The sequence below is a fragment of the Galeopterus variegatus genome, unplaced genomic scaffold (assembly GCF_000696425.1).
Source record: "Galeopterus variegatus unplaced genomic scaffold, G_variegatus-3.0.2 Scaffold3395, whole genome shotgun sequence".
In the NCBI taxonomy this organism is placed as follows: domain Eukaryota; kingdom Metazoa; phylum Chordata; class Mammalia; order Dermoptera; family Cynocephalidae; genus Galeopterus; species Galeopterus variegatus.
This window is the reverse complement of record NW_007729506.1, coordinates 148,576-163,748: the sequence shown is the minus strand read 5'-3', so window position 1 is coordinate 163,748 and position 15,173 is coordinate 148,576. Positions and strand designations below refer to the sequence as shown.

General features: G+C 36.8%; 1 protein-coding gene and 1 non-coding gene across 2 annotated transcripts in view; both read right to left on the bottom strand.

The window, feature by feature from the left end:
* The window catches only part of INADL (InaD-like (Drosophila)), a gene marked incomplete at its 3' end in the record, with an annotated part of 165,617 nt that overhangs the window by 43,075 nt on the left and 107,369 nt on the right, over positions 1-15,173 (bottom strand). The window contains exons 18-20 of the mRNA XM_008584873.1: positions 14,609-14,725; positions 12,520-12,915; positions 4,822-4,945 (exon numbers count right to left, since the gene is read on the bottom strand). Coding sequence (XP_008583095.1) covers positions 4,822-4,945; positions 12,520-12,915; positions 14,609-14,725 — 637 coding nt within the window. The remainder of the gene's footprint in view (positions 1-4,821; positions 4,946-12,519; positions 12,916-14,608; positions 14,726-15,173) is intronic.
* TRNAI-GAU lies at positions 6,070-6,144 on the bottom strand. Its single transcript has one exon. It is a non-coding gene; the product is annotated as a tRNA-Ile (tRNA).

Below are 15,173 nucleotides of genomic sequence, written 5' to 3'. Positions count from 1 at the left end.
CCTTTTTTAAAAAAAAATATTTTCTCTTATTTGATGGAGGTCTTTATTCTGGATTATCAGAGTTCCTTTGGATCATTTTTCCATTAACTTTAAAAAGAATAACCAGGCAGAATTCTGTAGCATGTGTTAGAGACCTATACCTATGCTGGCTAAATTCTATTAATTACTCTTAGGTAACACCCAGTAATCCATTATAAATTTTCAGCCAATCTTTCTTATCAGATTTATGAGAATATGATGAATTGTGCATGAAATGCCTTCCTTAAATCTATACATTTTTAGTATATTTTGGAGTTTTGGCTTATCAGAAAATCAGAAGTGTTCTCTGATTAAGCAATATGGATACTCATAAAACTTTTCCTATAAGCATCAACTAAACTCTTTCCATTTCTTCATCCTGAACAAATTTTCTAGAAAACTCACTATCACTTCTGCTTTTTATCTTGTCTACAGACTTCAGAATCAGGGTCTAATCAGTTGGCAATGCAGCAAAGATGGGATGAAAATAACTGTCATGCTCAGGTGGTATCAGACGAAGCCTCAGTTGCCTTTCCCCTGCCCCACGCACCCTTCACTCCCATCCACTAGGGCCTCCGTTCCTGCAAGACAGTCACAGCACTGCCTCCCCTCCTCCCCTCATTCTAGCTCTGCCTATGTCTGCCTCCTCCTCCTGAGAAAGAAGGACCAGGGGTGGGACAAAGACTCAAGCAGGCATGCCCTAAACCCAGACTTCTGAGAACAGGGAACTGGCTCTATTTGCGGAGCTATTCCCCACCCAGCTATGCTGGTAAAAGCAGCCTGTTAAATTACACCACTGGGTTGCAAAGGTTGCTGCAGTTTGTTTAAAAGTTTTAATTGCCTGTTCCACACACAGGTTGCTGTGCCCTTTGCCCCACTGCCTCCTCCATGAGCCCTTGTTGGTGCTCAGGTACATTTCTCACCTCTCACAGTGCTTGACAAAGTCACACTTTACGGAGCTCTCACTAAGTGCACCATAGCACCCAAGAGCCCATAAAACAAATGGAGTCCTCCGGGGCCTCTGCAGTTGCTAGGTAATGGCCATGACAGGGGCACAGAGGTCAGAAAAACAGAAAAGTTAAAAAAAAAAATTTAAAAAAAAGCCCTTGGATAAATGGAAGTTAATGCCTACAGGAGAGGAATGGGAGAAATTTTCAAAAGGTTTATACTTGGTGAGGTGCAACAGCAGAATGGCAAACAAAATAAAGGCAAGAAGAATCCAAGTAGAAAGTTATTGTGCAACTTAGCAACTGAAAAAAAAAAGTGAGTTAATATGCTGTTGAATAACCATGTGTGACTGCATATCACCTTCTCCTTCAACAAATATTCTTGAGCACCTACTATGGCAACATAATCAGAAACAATCCTTGCCCTCCTGAAGCTCGGTGCGGTGCGTAGTAAAAGACAGCGATGCAAATTAGTACGTGTACTGACTCTTAGGGGCAATGACAGAAATTCATCCAGGGGTCACTGCAGGCCCAATCCAGGGACAGGCAGCAAAGACTGGGAAACAGAATGACTTTCTGTCTGAAATCTTCAGAAATCTCGATATACTAAATGTACTATTTATTTGGAATTTATCTTGTATACCTTACACTATTAATTATGATAATTTATAGGTTTAGTTTCAAAACCCATGAAGAGTAGAAGTTCTTTAAAGATACATAATTTGGGATTAACCACAGAGTCAAGAATATCCCTTTACACACAGGTTCTCAAAAATGATTTTTAAATTAATTATTCTATAAAGTTAGTCTAGTACTAATAGAGTGGACAATGAGCTACAGATTTGAAAGGGGCCTTAGAGAACACTTAGACCAAATCCCTCACTTTACAACTAAGGAAATGGAGAGTTTAAATTAATTATTCTATAAAGTTAGTCTAGTACTAATAGAGTGGACAATGAGCTACAGATGTGAAAGGGGCCTTAGAGAACACTTAGACCAAATCCCTCACTTTACAACTAAGGAAATGGAGAAGCCTGGAGAAGCCTGAGGGCTTGTCTGGTGACACAGCAGGTTAACTGCTTAGTAGAGAGGGACCTGGGACCAAACAGGGTCTGCCATTTGCTGGAGTAGAATTAACCCAATATATATGCTGCTAAAATGTGTTTTAACCCTGTATCAGTAATTTTTTGGCCCACCCATGGTTAACACTAATCTAAATACTCATGCCTGTCACATTGCATTCTGGAGGTTTTCAAAACAACTTTCCTAAAAGTATGTGGTTATGAATGCTTTTCTAGTGAGGACAGGTCTAAGATACGAGTGTAGTTCATTCCTAAAATATTATAATCTCTAAGAACGCATACCCAGGGCCTTGCAAAATAATAGATTATGGCAATGTAGTAGGTTGAATGGTACCCTCCCCCAAAAAACAAAAAAAGGTATGTCTTGTGTCCCAGAACCTATGAATGTGACCTTACTTGGGAAGAGTCTTTGCAGATGCAAGTAAGTTAAAGATCTTGAGGTGGGACCATTGTGGATCACCCAAGTAGGTCCAAAATCCAATAACAGTTACCCTTATTAGAAACAGAAGAGATGACACAGGGAGAAGGGAGAAGGCCATGTGAAGAAAGAGGTGACACTGGAGTGCTGCAGCCACAAGCCAAAGAATGCTGAAGCCACCAGAAGCTGAAAGAGGCAAAGAACAGATTCTCCCCTAGAGCCTTCAGAGATTATGGCACCTTGATTCAGGATTTCTGGCCTCCAGAAGAATGAGAGAATAAATTTCTACTGTCTTAAGCCATCAGGTTTGTAGTAATTTGTTATAGCATCCACAGGAAATCAGCACAGGCAGCAGGAAGTAACTTTGGAGTCACTTAGGTGGTACACTGAGCAGGGCTCAGAGGGGGACTGGATCATCCCCCAAGAAGAATATCCCTATCCCTATCTCCTTCCCAACTCCACTGCCCCTCCCCCTAACACTCTCCCCATATATCTAGTCTATTCCTTTCAATCCTGACTGTATAAAGGTTCTCAACTAGAGGCAGTTTTCTTCCTCACATGCCCCAACCACACCCAGGGGACATGTGACAATGTCTGGAGACATTTCAGTCATGATTAGGAGAGAGTACCACTGACATCTTGAGTTAAAGGCCAGGGAAGCTGGTAAGCATCCTACAATGCATAGGGCAGCCACCCAACTCACCCCCATAACCCTCCCCACCCCACATCCTCCCAAACCCTCTATTATGGATTGAATTGTGTCTCCCCAAAGTTTAATGTGTGGGAGGCTTGGTCCTCACTGTGAAACTGTTTAGAGGGTGGGAAATCCTATTATGGCAGTTCAAAGGTGGGACCTTGAAGAGATGATTAGATTCTGAGGACCATGCCCTAACAAATGGATTAATAATGGAGGTCATGGGCGTGGTTCTGAAGGCTTTAAAAGGATATGCAGATGAAAGTCTCTCTCTCTCTCTGCTTCCTTCATCTTGCAATGTGATACCCTGTGTCACTGAAGCCACCACCAAGGAAGGTCCTCACCAGATGCACTCCCCGGACTTTGGACTTCCCAGCCCAAGAAACTGTAAGCAATAAATTTTGTTTTGTTTTTGTTTTTACAAATTACCTAGTTGCAGGTATTTTGTTACAAGCAACAGGAATGGACTAATACACTCCCCTAACCCAACAAAGAATTATCTGGCCCAAAATAGTGCAAGGTTGCTATAAAGTATCAATGGTAATCAAATAGTTATGGTCTATTTATTCATTTACTCTCTCATTTGTGCCATAAATCTTCTCCAAGTATTTAGTAGACTGAGAACTATAGAAATGTGGTAAATTTTAAAAAGCAGTATTCCTGGAGAGGTTAGGGGTAAAAAAGTCCCATTTTTCTCTTAGTCATGATCTCGAAAAATTGGATAGACTCATCTAATCTTAGATATTCAAAATTAACTATCCAGGCTCTGTGCTGACCCAGAGGGAACTGACAAGTGTTATCATCTCACAGATGCATTTAATCTTTAATGGAACTTAATGGAATTGTGAATTCCCATCTTTGGATTTTACTTAAGAGAATCCTGAGCTATACTTTCTATAGCTCTCTCTCTTCCCTTCCAACATATTACCATACAACATGAGAAGCGTCCACAGAGGACTTTTCCTATAAATAGAGTCATAACAGGTGAAGGACAGCATAAATCCTGAACAATGGCTCTATAAATCCCAGTGCTATGAAATAACTTAACAGTCTCACCTAGAGATGTTAATATTATAACGACATTTGATATTTCAGTGTTGGATGAAGAACAATAATTTTTTAAAGTCAAGTTTTCAAAAGTACATGAAAATCGATATTGGGGGGAGGCAGGGAGAGGCACCATACTTTTAGAATACTTTAATGGAAACTAAGTTATTAATGTACTAAAAGTGACTGTAATATATGGCTATAAAAATGTTTCATAAATGTTTAAAATATGCCTCTCTTTATTAATATTTAACAGCCCCATTGAAAGAGCTAACAATATCACTTAATAGCATCAAAGTTTAATATATATCAGTAGAGACTTTTTTCAGATTCAGTGTAAGATACTAGTTTTTGTTTCAATCCATCCTAATAAAAAGCAAAATGAGGCAGAGAAAATGTAGCCCCCTCAGAAAACAGACCTGAAAATTCTAAGTTGAAATATAAGCCATGTTTATTCTTTCAGGTACTCTGAAGCAGATTAATTAACAGGCAGATTTAAATTCAAAACATCATAATGAATGAAAATGTGACAGGGACATTCATTCTATACAAAAATAAAACTGAAAGATTGCAAAATAATGTAATGTGTGTTTATGAGAAACAAAAACCACAAACCTAAATCCAGACTGCTTTTTGCTAATGAATTAAGATTTTCCAGATCATCAAATCTGCTTTGTTGACTGTTTCCTTTAGTTGAGGGTACAGACGGCAGGGAATCAAGGCCAAAATTTTCTTTCATCTTAAGAGGAAGAAAAATAGAAATGCATTAGTACTTTGTGAAAAAATGTAGAACATTGTAATGTTGTTCAAACCAGATAATAACAATAGTGGAAAACTGGCTCTGCAAACAGGCATTCCCAATAATGGTGTAGTAAGCAATAACAAATGCTGGTAACATAATATCTGCAAGAGTACAGGCTAGTAAAACCTGTTTTTTCTAAACACTAGATTTTTAACAAAAATTTTGTTTTATAAACATTAATAAGTGTATTTAAAGAAACATTACCAAGGCAGAGAAATAAAAGATCAAGTCAAGCAAGGTTGACTATTGATACGCACACCTTCCTGGATCATGTTGCTCTGATGCCCACAATTTAAACAGCTGCATTGCTGATACCAAAAGACATAGTGAATTTTCATATCTCCAAGCCTTTGCTTTGCCTTCCCTGGCATTTTTATCTGCCTGGTGAAAATCTAGTTAACCAAGTCTAACACCCACAGATAAGTACTATTCATAACTTGCTACACATCTTGTCCACACATCTTTTGTGGCTTTCCAAAGATATAATCTTCCAGAATATTAAAATGTTTGTTTCCCCAAAACTCCTATGTTGAAATCCTGACCCCCAAGATGAAGGTATTAGGAGATGGGACCTTTTGTGAGGTTATTAGGTCATAAGGACAGAGCCCTCATGTATGGGATTAATGCTCTTATAAAACAGGCCCAAGGGAGCTTGTTTGACCCTTCACCATATGAGGACACAGGTAAAAGGCTCCATCTATGAGGAATGTGCTCTCATCAGACACTGAATCTGCTAGCACCTTGATCTTGGACTTGCCAGACTCCACAACTCTGAGAAATAAATTTCTGTTGTTTATAAGCCACTCAGTTAGTGGTATTTTCAAAAAGCAGCCCAAATTGACTAAGATACAGAACATACAATTTTCACCTAAGTATTTTACTATGATATTTTTAAAAATTTTACAAGCAGAAATTTTTTTTTTTAGTTAGTGGTATTTTCAAAAAGCAGCCCAAATTGACTAAGATACAGAACATACAATTTTCACTTAAGTATTTTACTATGATATTTTTAAAAATTTTACAAGCAGAAATTTTTTTTTTTAATTTATTTTTTTGGTGGCTGGCTGGTAAGGGAATCCAAACCCTTGATCTTGGTGTTATCAACACCACACTCTAACCAACTGAGCTAAACAGCCAAGCTTAAGCATAAATTTAAATGACTATTTTATAGTCACCATACGGAAATGCCGTAATTTAGTTAAGGTGAATAACACTACATTATTCTTTATTGTTGGAAATTTTGGTTGCTCAAAACAAAATGTGAATGGTATCTTTTACAATGGTCTACTTTTTTTGTAAATTTATATTGGTCAGACTTCAATATTAAGAGAAGGATCTCTCATGAACTGGTGCACCAAATACTGCTAGTTTTTTTTACAGAGAGATGATGAATACAGAGAAGTATGTTACTATAGCAGATGCTTAATGAAGCCTAAAGAACATGGAATTCAACTCAAATATTTAAAAAGGGTAAGAAAGGAAATATGACTACTTAGTTGCCCAGAATAAAATAAGCAAGAACTTCTTAGAGAAGGGAGTAAAGAGGTGCCAATAAGTATTAAACACTTAAAAATGAAGAAAATTTGCAGTAATTTTGGACCATTTGGACATTTAAAAAAATGTCTTTTTGATTAAAAAAATATTTTTCTGGGGCCGGCCCGGTGGTGCACTGGATAGTGCGCCGCTTGGGAAGCGCGGAGGGCCGGCCCGGTGGCACACTGGATAGTGCGCCGCTTGGGAAGCGCGGTGGCGCTCCTGTCCGAGGGTTCGGATCCCACATGCAGACCAGTTCCCGCTCACTGGCTGAGAGGGGCGCGGGGGCGGCACCGAGGGTTGCGATCCCGTTGCCGGTCCCCGGTCCGGTGCGGGGGCAACACTGAGGGTTGCAATCCGTTGCCGGACACAGAAAAAAGACAAAAAACAAAAAACAAAAAACAACAAAAAAAATATTTTTAATGAGATATAATCAATTTCAACTTCTCAGGAACTGGATACAAACTAAGGTTGCTCTCCTGTGGGGAGAAATGAAAATGAATACATTTTATCATTATTCAGCCACATTTTCTCAATATGTAGAAATTACAAAGGATAATTTATGCATTTGCTTTTTTTATTTTAAAGAAACATATTGATTGTACATACTTATGGGGTAGAGTTGTATTTCAATACATGTCAGACACAACAGTACCTGACACCTTGACCTGGGAAAGCTTGGATTCTTCCATAATTCAAATTCTTCCCAGGGGATGAGATGGAGTTCATGTTAACCATTGGTGTTTAAATTTTTGCAAGAGCTCTGGCTATCTTTTTTAAAACATAAATTTAACATACCTCTCTCCCCTTCCTAGTCTCTACTATTTGGACATTTTTTAGAAAGTTAATGGCAATTATGTTAATAGTAACTGAAGAACAAGAGAATTAATACCAGAATCTGGGATTTCAGTAAAATGGGTATGAGAGGTGAGATCTTTAGAAAAAATGAATTCAGCTGTATTTTTCTGAATAGAAAATAAGAATATATAATCATTCTCAGACAAATAATGTTCAAGCAAGAAGAACCAGATCTTCCAAAAAATGAGCAATGGACTTGAATAGACACTTTTCCAAAGAATATACAGAGATGACCAACAAACACATGAAGGGCTGCCCAACACCATTAAACATTAGGAAAATGCAAATGAAAACCACAGTGAGATAGCACTTTACACTCATAAAGACAAATACAAAGAAAAAACCCAGTGAACAAGTGTTAGTGAGAATGTGAAGAAACTGGAAACCTTGTGCAATTGCTGGTAAAATGATGCAGCTATTATGGAAAACAATATGTTGTTTCCTCAAAAATTAAATATAGAATTATCATATGATCCAGCAATTCCACTTCTGGGTATATACCCAATAGAACTAAAAGCAGGGACTTGAACATATATTTATATACCAATGTTCACAGCAGCATTATTCACAATGGCCAAAGGTGGAAACAACCCAAATATCCATCAACAGATGAACAGAAAAACAAAATGTGGGGACCCACTCAGAATCCCAGAGTTGATATGAAGATTATTTTAGGCTAAAGATATTTGACATTGAACAGATGCAGAAAGAAGTCTTCCCAGAGCTTCTTTTATATGACTAAAAGCAATAACTTCTGAGAAATGAGGCTGTCATAAATTCCCTTTTTGGGTGGGTCCCAGGAAGAAGACAGAGTAAGCCTACCATATATCCCCTCTTGAATTTAGCGGCCATGGAGATCACTTGCACCTACATAAATAAACATCATCACAAACTTTCTTATCTCCCATTTGTTCTCCTCAAAACCCATTTGTCTTTCCTAAACCAACCTATTTGTTCTACCCATAGAAGCTTTTTCTCCCCATCTTCCTGACTGTTAGGTATATAAGCCTCTAACTTTTAACCATTTAGGGAGCTAGCTACTTCTTTTGTATTCACATGCGTGCAAATTGTTAAATAAAAATTATAGGAGGCCACTATTTTGGACTGAGCTTCTGCATTAGGCCCCAATAGACCAGATTAAAAATCAAAATGGAGTCACTCATGCCAAAAGGTCCACATCATCAAACCGAAACCTCAAACAACTGGTTCTCTGACCTTTCCAGAAATCAGCAGAGAGAGGTAACAGCCAATTTCTCAAACAGGTCAGTTTAAATCTTCAATAGGCATGATAATGAAGTTCCCTTTGTTTTAATCTTTACACAAAAGGATAGCTTGAACTATCCTGATGTTAAATAAGCAGTTATTTCTCTACTGTTCTGTCTCCCTGTTCCCACCTCACAAGCAAAGTAACTTTGAAATGACCGATCACTTTTTGTTCTTTGTTTCTGCTTTTTTAGCCCTTTTTCTGTCTATACAGCCAACCTCTTTGGCTCAGGTCATTGGAACACTTATTCTGTTTTATGGAATAAAGTGTTGCCAAATACTAGGACCACTGAGATCTTTAAATTTCCTGTAATTTTGTTCTTTGACAAAATAAAACTTTGTTTGAGCGGGAGCCGGTCTGTATGTGGGATCCGAACCCTCGGACAGGAGCGCTGCCGCGCTTCCAAGTGCGCCACTGGGCTGGCCCTCCTGTCAATATCTTTTGTCAGTTTAATTCACATTCTCATAGGCACAAACCTAAATAGGCAGAGGAAAAGTTTTTTTCCCCAGACATATACATACAAGGGAATATTATTCAGCCTTAAAAAGGGAGGAAATTCTTACACATACAACAACATGGATGAACCTTAAAGATATTATGCTAAGTGAAATAAACCAGACACAAAAGAACAAATATGGTACATGCTATGGGTTAAATGTGTTCCCCAAAAGTTCACGTACTGGGAACTTGATCCCCATTGTAACAGTGTTAAGAGGGTGGGAAATCCATTTATGGTATTTGAATGGCAGGGCCTTTGAGAGGTGATTGGATCATGAGGACCAGGACCGTGCCCTCATGAATGGATTAATCCACTCATGGGTGTGGTTGTGATGGCTAAATAAGGAGAACAAGTGAGGTTAGCTCTCCTGCTCAGCCCATTCTCACCCTGTGACACTCTGTTGCCCATGGGACCCCATAGAGAGTTCCCACCAATAAGAAGGCCCTCACCAGATGTGCCCCCTGGACTGTGGACTTTCCAGCCTCTGAACTATAAGCAATAAATTTTGTTTTCTTATAAGTTTCCCAGTTTCTGGTATTCTGTTATAAGCAACAGAAACGGACTAATACAGTATGATTCCATTTATATAAGGTACTTAGTGTAGCTAAATTCTTAGAGACAGAAAATTGGATGGGGGTTGGCTGCCAGTGGATGGGGAGAGGGGAGAAAGAGCAGTTATTGTTTAGTGGGTATGGAGTTTCAGTGTGGGAGATAAAAAGTTCTGGAGACAAATAGTGGTGAAGTTTACACAATAATGTAAGTGTATGCAATGCCACTGGACTGTACAACCTAAAATTGCTTAAAATGGTAAGCTGTGTGTTATGTGTATTTTACCACAATTAAAAAAACAAAACAAAAAACAAAACAGATCCATTAACTCCCTCATGGTTTCACCCTTCAACTGAAATGGAGTATGAGAATGGTAGAGAAAGACAAACTCTGAAGTAGTTAAGTACCATGTGCACTCCACAAATATAGCTATATATATATAGCCCAACATGGATATTATAACCAAGATAGAAATAATAATGTTCCTCTATCTTCTGGAGGGTACCCTCTAAATAGAAGAGTATTGGGAATCACATATTTGTAAGGCATTTGAATGTGTCTCTCAAATGCTTTTGGGGCTTGCAATATTAGATATTATTATTAGGTAATAAATTATCATTGCAGGGATCCATCAGTAATGGAAGTGGGCAAATAAAGGTTCAGCCCATTCTTATCATGTGGTGTAACTATTACCACTGTGGAAGGAAAGGAAAGACTTAATGCTCTAAGCAAGAACATGTAATTATTTAAAGAAAATAAAATACTGTTCAGGCAAGTTACATCAGAGCTAGAACAATCTTAATCAATACTGGGTTGCAGAGTTTATAAAGATTACCTCTATAACCTTAAATTATATCATTAAATATGAGAATAGGCAAAATTTTAACATTTTACAGGTTTTAAAATACAAATGTTTAACTAACCTTATAAAGAAAATATTATAAATATACATTTGACTATTTCATCTATAGACTTAAAATTTTACATATTAAAATAGACTGATGTTTCAGGTTGCTTTTTATTTGGGTAAAAAGAAAATTTTCTTTTTATAAAAGAAAACAGCCATAACAAGTGAGTATGGATGAATTAGTAATGGAAATAAGAACAAGAGAAGCTTGGAAATTTAACATAGATTTAGTAATTAGGATGAAAAGAAGCCTTTTAAAGAGCACTTTAACAAACAATGGAGTAAGTGGTTACATTGTGAAGAGCATCAGTATAAGCTTATAAAAGGGATTTTAAAAACCCCTAATGTTATGCAAATAAGTACTTGAGATAAGGATAAAATTTTGAGTGACAATATGGATTCAAAACTTGCTGTGTCACAAATTACCTAGATAGAAATGATGATGATATATTTGGAAAGCTGTGTTAAATGTTCAAAAAGTGATTCTACTGATAATGTAGATACTGACATTAAATATGCATTTGAAAGAATATGAATCAAATATCATTATACATGAGAAAAGGCAAAAAATTAACATTTTTGGGTTTTAAAATATGTTTAACTAAACTTATAAAGTAAATATTATGAACATACATTTGACAATATCATCTTTAGCCATAAATGTCTATATATTAAAATGGACTGATATTTCAGGTTGACTCTTGTTTAAGTAAACAGAAAATTTTCTTCTTATAGAAGAAAACAGCTATAACAAGTGAGTATTTATGATTATTCAGTAATCTCTAACTACAATTTGCTCCATATAACTGAATATTCTGTTTGGGAAGGGGACTGGCAAAGATAGAAAGCACCAGATGATTCTGCATCACCTCTTCCCAAATCCAGGCATCACTTGCGTATTCCAAAATCATCCGTTCTCTGGTATACTACCCAGAGCTCTCTATTAAGGGGAATCCTCTGGGGCTCCACAAATGCAGCTAGCACAGCACCTTGCCCAGCAAAGGAACCCACAAGCACTTCAGGAGGGAAAAGGGGAGGAAATGGCTAAAAGAGGAAAGGGAAGAAACCATCTCTATCTGCCCCATAAGAGCAACTGAAGGCATGCTGCGCATATCACAATAGCAAAGCTGCCAACCTTGTGAGGGGAGCACCCCGCTGCATCTGAACATGTTGCTAAGATGCCTTTTTAAAAAAACATCCTTGTATAGTAGGTTTCTTTTCATTTGCCTAAAAGTTAATTTGGAGCAGGAAATAAACAAACAAAAATAAAACATTAAAAAAAAAATCCCTAATGAAAGATTCCAATTGGTGACTGGTTAACTATAATTATATTAAAAAATAAAGTTTGTTGTTAATTTAATAGCAAGAACAAACCTATCAAAATATAACAGTTGGCTTTCCTGCCAAATAAATAGATAGTATCTCAAATGTAAAGAATTTTCTAGAGTTCGGTGCTTTTGTATCATGTATAACACAGAGAACAATGTGAATGACCAAGATATAAACAATAATATATTTTTAATCAATTCTGCATGATAAATACATGATGTGAGAAATAACAGCTGTGTTTCCCTGAAGGAATTAAAAACAAAATCACAAATGTTAAAAGAGCTCTTCCTTGAAATGAGAAATAAGGAGAAAAACATCACTGAAAAAGCAACACAGGAAAACCACTACAATAGCAAGACAACCGCAGCTTACTGACTCCCATGAAAAGTTGTGTAATATAGAAAAGGTGAGCTTCTACTTAGCTGCACACTGTATGGTACATCTTGTAAACAATGATTAACTATGAAAAGACCAATCAAATTTTCTTTGTTTTTAAAGTTATGTAAGTTAGTGACCGAGATAGGCAAGAAGAGCAGAGGGGAAGATGTGGAATATCTGTTAGAATCCCTTACCAGGTTTTCGGTGCTACAGCTATACTGCTGTGTCTCCTGGGAATATGTACTCCTCATGGATCTTGCTTCTTGAGACTCGGGAGTTTCACTGTCATGTAACCACTGTGTACCAAAGTGAAGTTCTTCCACGGAGGGCACAGGAGTGGCCTCTTGAATGTGCGACGTGGAGTACAACTCCATGGACTGAAAGCGATCTTGATACAGCTCATATTCTTCATCAACAAGCATTTCTCTTTCTTCACCCATTTCCTGCAATCTAGGAGTCAGAAATTCATGCATCTCCCAGGCCTCCGTGCTGTTGTCTACCTCCTTCTGTTGAGACTGGAAAGACTTTCCCAAATCTAGAAATGGTTCATCAGCAAGTTCTTCTTTAAAATACGGTTCATCTCTAAACCCCTGTAAATAAAAGTTGCAAAAAATGTTAAACTATACCTGTGTTAAAACTGCACTATACACATTACCTGGAAAATTAAAATGCTGACAACAATAACTACCTCATATGCCAAGAACTGCAATGCATTATCTATGTGCCAGCACACAACATGAATAGCTCTCCATTACACATGAAGAGAAATATAAGCTCACTTCCACGCAACCCTCAACCCAGAAAAGGGACAAACAGTAAAATAAGAAGCAGGAATCTGCCCTTGACAAGGTGAATGATTATTCTAAAAGGTTCATTATACATTAACCACCTGAAAATTGTCCATCAGAATAAGAATTTTGTTAAGCTGCTGAACTACTTAACCCATGCACCTAATATAAAAAGTAGTTAAATAAATATAATCATATTGTTATTTAAGAAAGCAAAGACTTAAAAGGTCGGGATTCTCAAGCTTAAGTAACTGGCTATTTGAATGTTCAAAAAATATTCCCTATAATCTAAAAATATGGGAGTAGTCTGGCTGGTTAGCTCAGTTAGTTAGAGCACGATCTTGTAACACCAAGGTTACAGGTTGGTTCCCGGTACTGGCCAGCCAGAAAACAAAAAAAAAAGAAGGGGAGGAGTTTGTGTCAACTACTTTCAGCATGACTCTTCTATAACATACCATATAATCAAAATATATTTTTTCACCTGTGTTGAAAATATATAATAAAAAGGAATGAATACAATGTACTTTTGAGTTAATTTATATTTCACTAACAAGAATAGCTAGTATATGCCACTGAAAACAAATAGTCACACATGCAGAAAGTTGATTGAGTTCCTGGCTAATGCCTAATGAATACAGGGATTTACTAAGCCTTTGACCTAACTCTGGTGAAACTCTGGGTGCTGGGCACAATGAAGCCCAACTCCTTTTAAGAGATCATGGATATTTCCTACTTTAAGTCCTCTTCATAATTACCCAATGTAAACTCCTAGAATAAATCTATTCTTTCTCATTGTTTCCTCCTAGCAGCTAAACATCACTGTGGTGACACTTTTAAATTAATAGAGTAACCTGGTTATTAAAAAAATACTGCAACCTTTTTTTTAAAAAAAAAAACTGTGTTAGAGGATATATTTGAACACAACACATAGGTAGAAAATTTTAACAAAAAATGTCTACACTAAAAAATGTAATGGACATCATAGGAATGCATTCAGCTTGAGACAGTGTCAACACATTATGCAAAGAATATCACTAGACAGTTGTTCGAAATAAAGTAAAACTATATTTTAACGGCAAAGAGCAATATAAGCATAATTCGTTTTAAGAATAAAAAAGAAAAAGCTTTAAAACAAATTTTCTAAAAATAAAGCATAAAGTAAGGTTTGGCTAACTCTTTTCTTTAGAAAGTATTCAATACTACAGCATTTTAAATGAAGGTCTATTTTCAAAACTATGTTTTACCCCCCAAATTTTAGGAATATATTGGTGACATAAAATAAGGTATATTTGTTCTTTGAAAATCTTATATCTTGCCTGTGTCTTTTAGAGAAGTAATGGGACACTAAAAGGGAATGATATCAGTTTAAAAAGAGAGGGGAAATTATTTCATTTGTATTTATTTAGCCAAGAGAGTAGGGACAAGCTTTTGTCTTCTTTATAGGAACTTCAGCTCACAGCAAATCATTCAAATAGGGAATAAATTTACTAAATACCTTGGGTGCTTCAAGTATTAAAGATGAATTTATATCATGAATTGTTCCTGAAAATTCAGTCTTGTCTTCATTATTGCTTGAATGTAAAATATAACAATTTTCTTCTTTATCATCTTCCTGAAAATATAAACCACTTTTATAATCAAGAAAATACCTTAGTTTCAAACTCTCTTCAGATGAATTCTCATCTTTCCATTAAGTTCAAATACACAATAAAATTTATGCAAACTGTTTCATTGGAACAAACTTTAACAGTTAAAAAGAAAGCCATATTCAGGTCAGAGCTTCTCAGACTTTTTTTTTTTTTTAATATTCCTTAAAGAAAAATCGTTTTCCCAGGAACAGACCTTTTATATATAGCTATCTAAGTACTAAGCACAGGCTTAAGCACTTTAAATACATTTAAATACTCTAAGAAGTAGGTGCTCTGATTGACCCTTTTTTTTTTTGTCCTTTTTGAGACCTGCCGCACCGCACTCAGCCAGTGAGCGCTTTGAGTGCACAGGCCATCCCTATATAGGATCCGAACCCGCGGCGGGAGTGCTGCTGCACTCCCAGCGCCGCA